At 30.3% G+C, this 5,701-nt stretch overlaps 1 protein-coding gene across 20 annotated transcripts in view; it reads left to right on the top strand.

Annotated features, from left to right (window-relative positions):
• The window catches only part of RIMS2 (regulating synaptic membrane exocytosis 2), a 647,068-nt gene that overhangs the window by 212,975 nt on the left and 428,392 nt on the right, over nucleotides 1–5,701 (top strand). For 12 of the 20 annotated variants that reach the window (XM_004370707.3, XM_023726003.1, XM_023726008.1 and 9 more), the window contains exon 1: nucleotides 1,306–1,769. The exons of the other annotated variants lie outside the window; for them this stretch is intronic. In XM_004370707.3, coding sequence (XP_004370764.1) covers nucleotides 1,648–1,769 — 122 coding nt within the window. In that variant the 5' untranslated portion in view covers nucleotides 1,306–1,647. Of the gene's footprint in view, nucleotides 1–1,305; nucleotides 1,770–5,701 lie in introns of those variants that run through there. 20 annotated transcript variants of the gene reach the window in all.

The raw sequence follows: 5,701 nt of genomic DNA, 5'->3' as shown, positions 1-5,701 counted from the left end.
TTTGTAAAATGATAACAGCATTAACACCTATGTACAACATTTTCTGGATGAGGGAGACAAAAGCAGAAGTAATCTATAAACTAAAAATTGCTATTATTATGTATATATGTATGTATATATTTGACAAATAGATAGGCACCTATAAAAATTTAAAATAATAAATAGTAGTCAAAATAGGGGTGCTCTTAGTTGAGGACAAACCTATAATTGAATATCTTAGTTTATAAAAGAAATAAATTAGTTTTTTAAAGATTTATATTATTGCATGTTTATTCATGCCACAAAAGAATTAGCCAGTTTTTTAAAAAACCTCTTAGTGTGTTTAAATGCTTGTATATTGACAGTGGTATGTATGTGGAAGAAGATAAAGGGGATTAGGGCTAACAGTTGAGGTAAGAAAAGGGCTAAAAGGATAGATCTGTTAAAGAAGAAGCAATTAAAGATCAGTAAAAAGTATTAAGCATCTCTAAAAGTGAGTTGATTTTTAAAATTTGGTTTACACATGACCTTTAGAACATCTTTTATAGAAAGATGACTATACCTGGATATAGAAAAACTGGATTTTACCCAAAAGAGAATTATACATTGAGAATGGGCAATGATCTTGGGTACCCTAAGACTATTGGAGCCTTTAGTAATTGCTCCTTTATTCTGTTCCTTCTAAAAAGTGCTATGACCGCCATTATTAAAATAATAGTAGTTGATAAAGTCTCCATGGCCTTAGTTGTGACTTTTGGGTTTGTGCCAAAATTCATATTCAGTGTGTGCTGTTTAAGTTAATTTTAATCGATAGGGTATACTTATTTTAAAAATTTCATGCATTATCACGTGGTCACTATGTATGGCCTTTAGAGAGGAACCAGATTGAACGATACTAACGTTTCTTTAAAAATAAGTAAGTGAAGACATTTTAAAATTAAATAAGTTAAGATGACTAGCTGTTTATGTTTTCCAGATGTCTCCTTAGAGGCATGACATTATAAATGCAGGTGATAAAAAGCATATTATCTGTCATATTTGTATTGCTTCAGGATTTCAGAAGAAGGATATACCACTTTTTTGGTTTTTACAGCATTCTTCTGGTCCTCTGCAGCAGCCTGCACACTGAAGAGACCTATATGCTCCTTTGCTGGAGTTATTCATTTTTCAGGCAAACAGAAAAGGGCTGGGGAAATGCATAATTTCTCCTCCTCTTACCTAGTAGTAACATTGAGAAGATACCTTGTCCCCATTTTTATTACTTCTGAGATTTTATTGCTGGCAGCCAGATGTGCTGAAACTCCTGACTACAGCATCTATTCATTACGTGTTTTTAATAGGCTTAGAGAAATATGAGTAGAGTACATGAAAGCAGCTCAGCTTCACACTTCATCTGGGAATGCCCAAAAAGCTTACTGCTGTTTAGAATTCTTGCTACAGTCAGGAGAAAGCCGAAAGCTGCACGGGTACTGAATCTTCTACGACTGAATTAGAAGAATAATGACTGTACAATTAACTATCAGCCTCTGCTCATTTAAGCACAGTTTTTACAGAGATCAGGAGAAATATGGAACTTGATTGGCATGTTTTTATTTGATGGTGACTGCAAATAGATGACTATAAAGACAGGTGGTAAGGAAAAATAAGAGAAGGAAAAAAAGAAAGAAAATGCAATTTGAGACATTGCGCCAGGTCTGCAATTCTGTTTTATCTCATTTTCATGGGGTTTTTTCATCCCCACCAAATATTTTACAGAATGAGATTTTTGGACAAACGCTGAACAATGCAAGGTGAGTAGAGCTAAACTATATTTTATCTCAGTATTAATATATTCAGAATGATAATCTTTTATGACTGCAAAAAATTTTCTGTATTGAAATGTTAGTATTAGGGTTTTTTTAAAATCATAAATATAACGTTTTATGTAGTATCTTCTTAATTTGATTTTAAGAAGTAAAAGAAGCTTACTTCAAAGCCTAAAAAAATCTTGAATTTAACTAGCTTGACCTCTGAAAGATAATACAGATATTAGGCTGTTTTATTTTTTCATTTTCTAATAAATAAAATTAGCTTAAAATGTCTGATAGATGTTTTCTTTGTAGTCGTGGCGGTGATTAAATTGCATATGTAAGGATGGAACTATATAATCACGTGTGATTTGTTAGAAGATGTGAATTAGCAATCATGCATGCTCTTTGTAAAACATGCGGAAGATGTTTTCTAGGTCTAAGACATTTCTATATGCAGGGTAGATCAATAATCTTTTTAAACAAGCTATTTTATGGAACTGATAATAATGCTTTGTGTTAGGTTGGCTAGTTTGGAAGGATTCTTTGTTACAAACTGTTATTGCTTGTTCAGTCTGATCTTTTTTTTGTGGTGGAGGTTGTTAAATCATGAACATATGTTTTTGGTTTCTCTGGCTCGCACTGAAGGAGAATTTCCATTAAAGAATGCCTTTAAAATGCAGTTTTATCACCTAGTTCTTCCTCATTGAAGTTGTTTGCCTTTTGAGAATTTGTAATGTTAGATACCTAGTATGGAAAATACCCCATCTTTACTAAATATATGTGGAGGAAGACTGAGAAAGAAATTCAGTGAACATGATAATGCACTGAAACCTTCTGGAAATTAAGGGGGACTAACAGTGCACAGAATATTGAATGGCTTTGCTGGTCTTCTGTTTAGGATCTCTGAACAATGTGAGCCAGCCTATCTTAGAGATTAAAAAAAAAAAAAAAACTGTTAAAAAGTGTGTATCTTTATTTAGCAAATGGAAAGGAGGCTTTAAAAATTGGTTGGCATTTGAAGTGTAGACTGATGAAAAATATATTTATAACTTTTGTTTTGAATATGGAATAACATCTCTTTATTTTTTATAGTGTAGTTCTGTTCACTTCACTAATTTGATTTTGTCATATTTTATTTTTGGACTAATTTAAAATATATGACAGTATATGAAATATTAGGATATTCTATAATAGGCATCTGTATTTTAAGATATTTTCTTTTTATTTAATAATACCTTGCTTGAGTGGCAGTATTTTATGACAAAAAACATTCTTTTATTACATGTTATATTTAAATAAAGGACGCAGTATGGTTTCTAAAAATTTCCATGACCTGAAGCTACCAGAGTTTCAGCATTTGTATTCATTCTTTATGAATCTTTTCCTAGTTTTATTTCCATATCTTATTTTAATGCCAGAGTTTATGTGTTTAAAAATATCAGTATTAGGGCTCGGTGTATATTCACTTTAGAAATGATGCTATTAACAGTAGTTGGTTATTAATTTTAAAATATGGAAATCCCTATTTTTTAAAGGAACTGTGTGCATTCCTATTACCGTGCCTTTGCTCTAACCTCAAGTCTCTTTTCTTGTTGGCATGCCTATAATTGCAGTGGTATTAAAACTCTAGAATTTTGTGCTGCCACAATTAAACATTAAATTGTAAAATTTCCAGTGCTTTCGTAAGACCAATCCTGTCTTATTTTGATTCTCTTATCCAAAATTATCTAAAACTATTAGTTAATCAATAAAGAATTTATTCTGCTTTAGGAAAATAAAAGCCTTGCCTTTGTATGTTCTTAACTAATTAGTATTTTAAAAACTATATTGTTTCACAGATCTACTGATTTTTATAAATAAGCAATTACTTGATTCACTTCTAAAATCCATCTAATCAGTGATACAACTAGTTATTATATTAGAAGTATAAAAAGTGAAAAATAAGTATATGTGAACTTGGAATTAATGCTTTCACATATTCTATAATATGCCTATACATATTAATATTTTGGTTATTTATTGTGTCCAAGTGAAATGTAATGCTCTTTTAAAAATTTTATCCTGCTTAAATTTTTAAAATAATGGCATATGCACCAACATTTTCCTTAAAATTGAATTAGTAAGATGAAGATTAAAAAATTATTCTTGAAAAAATATCATTAAAAAAAATCAAAATATGTCATCAGAAGATATGGTCCTACAACAACTTTAAAATTCTTTCTAAACAATGAACTCTTTGACTTCATGGATTGGACATTGGTGGTTTTGAACATTTTAAGCATCAATTATATAACCATCACCTCTAGGCCGGTTAAAATATCGTATTTAGTGTTTGTATTGTGACATTAACTATGTCTTTTTTCTAAATTGATAGGAAAAAAAGCATCATAGATACGGACCATAAGATTATATTTTATTCTCAACTGCTTTTCAGGAGAAATTATTAGAATAAACTATACATTGATTGTAGACCGTATATTAATAGAAGGGGGATCCTTTCAGGTAGTTTTTAAACTGAGCTGTTTCGTTAGGTAACTAATCTTATCCCTAAATCAGCAACTCAACTTTCATCAGGGTTTTATATGGTAGGGCAGTTTACTTCTATAACATGTTAGCAATAAAAGGTTAAAAGATAAAAATCTCTCATAATAATTGCTACGAAAAATTTCCAAAGTTTAACTTGTCAAAAGAACAAAGATTTTAAATAAAACCAATAATATTTTATGTATCATAAGTTACCAAACTGGAGATTAGTATGGATTGATAAACTATTTTATTACCTAATAAATAATTGAAGTTTATTTATGAGTGAAAATAATTAGAATATTTTAGGCTGACTTTTTGTTGGAAACCATAGAGCATAACCCTTATGTTTTATACTGAATGTTCTTAGCTTTTTCTTTTATCATTGGGGTTCCTGAGTACCATTTTAGTGCATAAAGGAAGTGACAGGATGTCTTCTGTGGTTTCACAGCTAAAATAAAACAATTGCATAGCCAGCAAGAAAAAAAATTAGTGTCTGTCCCCACCTATAAACCCACTTGATAGATTTTGATGAAATGCCACTTTAAATTCTTGTTATCAAATCTTCTTACTGTAAACTCAGTTTTCTTAAATTATTTAATCAGGACACAAAGATAATTGCTTTTGTCACAGTAAAAAGTCCTCAAGTACTGAATTCATTATGAAATCTAATGTTTGTGATCTTGTCTTTGGAAGCCAGCATAAATACTGGGATACTAAAAGGTATAATTTTAGTAGAGTTGTCTTCACTGCATTGAGTAATCAGTTGCTTTGGGCAGTATACAAATGAACATGATAATAATGACTATATTTTATAGTAAGATTTATGGAAAATGGAGTTAGTATCCTCTAAGTTTTTTCATTTGCTGCTTTTAACAGTCTTTCTTGTACAATGAAGAGATCTGTATTTTCCTCTACATGTATCTATTTCTTTGTTGCTAAATGTGTGACAGTGAATTTGCTGTGCCTGCTGGCCACACAGGGGCATAATATAACTGGAATTTGTGCAGAACAGATATTAAAGACAGTCTTTCTCTCCATTCTATGTATATAATGAAATATGCAGACTTTCAAATTTTAAGAAATAAAATAAAACTTAGTAGACCAAAGAATATTTGGATTTGTTGACTTTTTAAAATTACAAATAAGGTAATCATTTAATCTGGTTAGCTTGGTGTAGTTCCAGTTTACATCTGCTGTCCTCCAGTAATTATTATCAGCACGGCTTTTCTCTCTCAAAGCTTTCTAGTTTGGCTCTAATCTAATCTAATTTTAAAAATGAAATGTAAAGCTTAAATTCACCTAGTGTTAATGTAGTGGATTCTTTCCCATTGAAACATTCCCCAAAATCCTAAAACATTAATAGTTTTAATAAAAGTTGTGTTTTCAAAATAAATGTTTATTTATTC

This window comes from Trichechus manatus, unplaced genomic scaffold (genome assembly GCF_000243295.1).
Source record: "Trichechus manatus latirostris isolate Lorelei unplaced genomic scaffold, TriManLat1.0 scaffold00009, whole genome shotgun sequence".
Taxonomy (NCBI): Eukaryota; Metazoa; Chordata; class Mammalia; order Sirenia; family Trichechidae; genus Trichechus; species Trichechus manatus.
The sequence above is the reverse complement of the archived record's forward strand: the minus strand, read 5'-3'. Positions and strand labels throughout refer to the sequence as shown.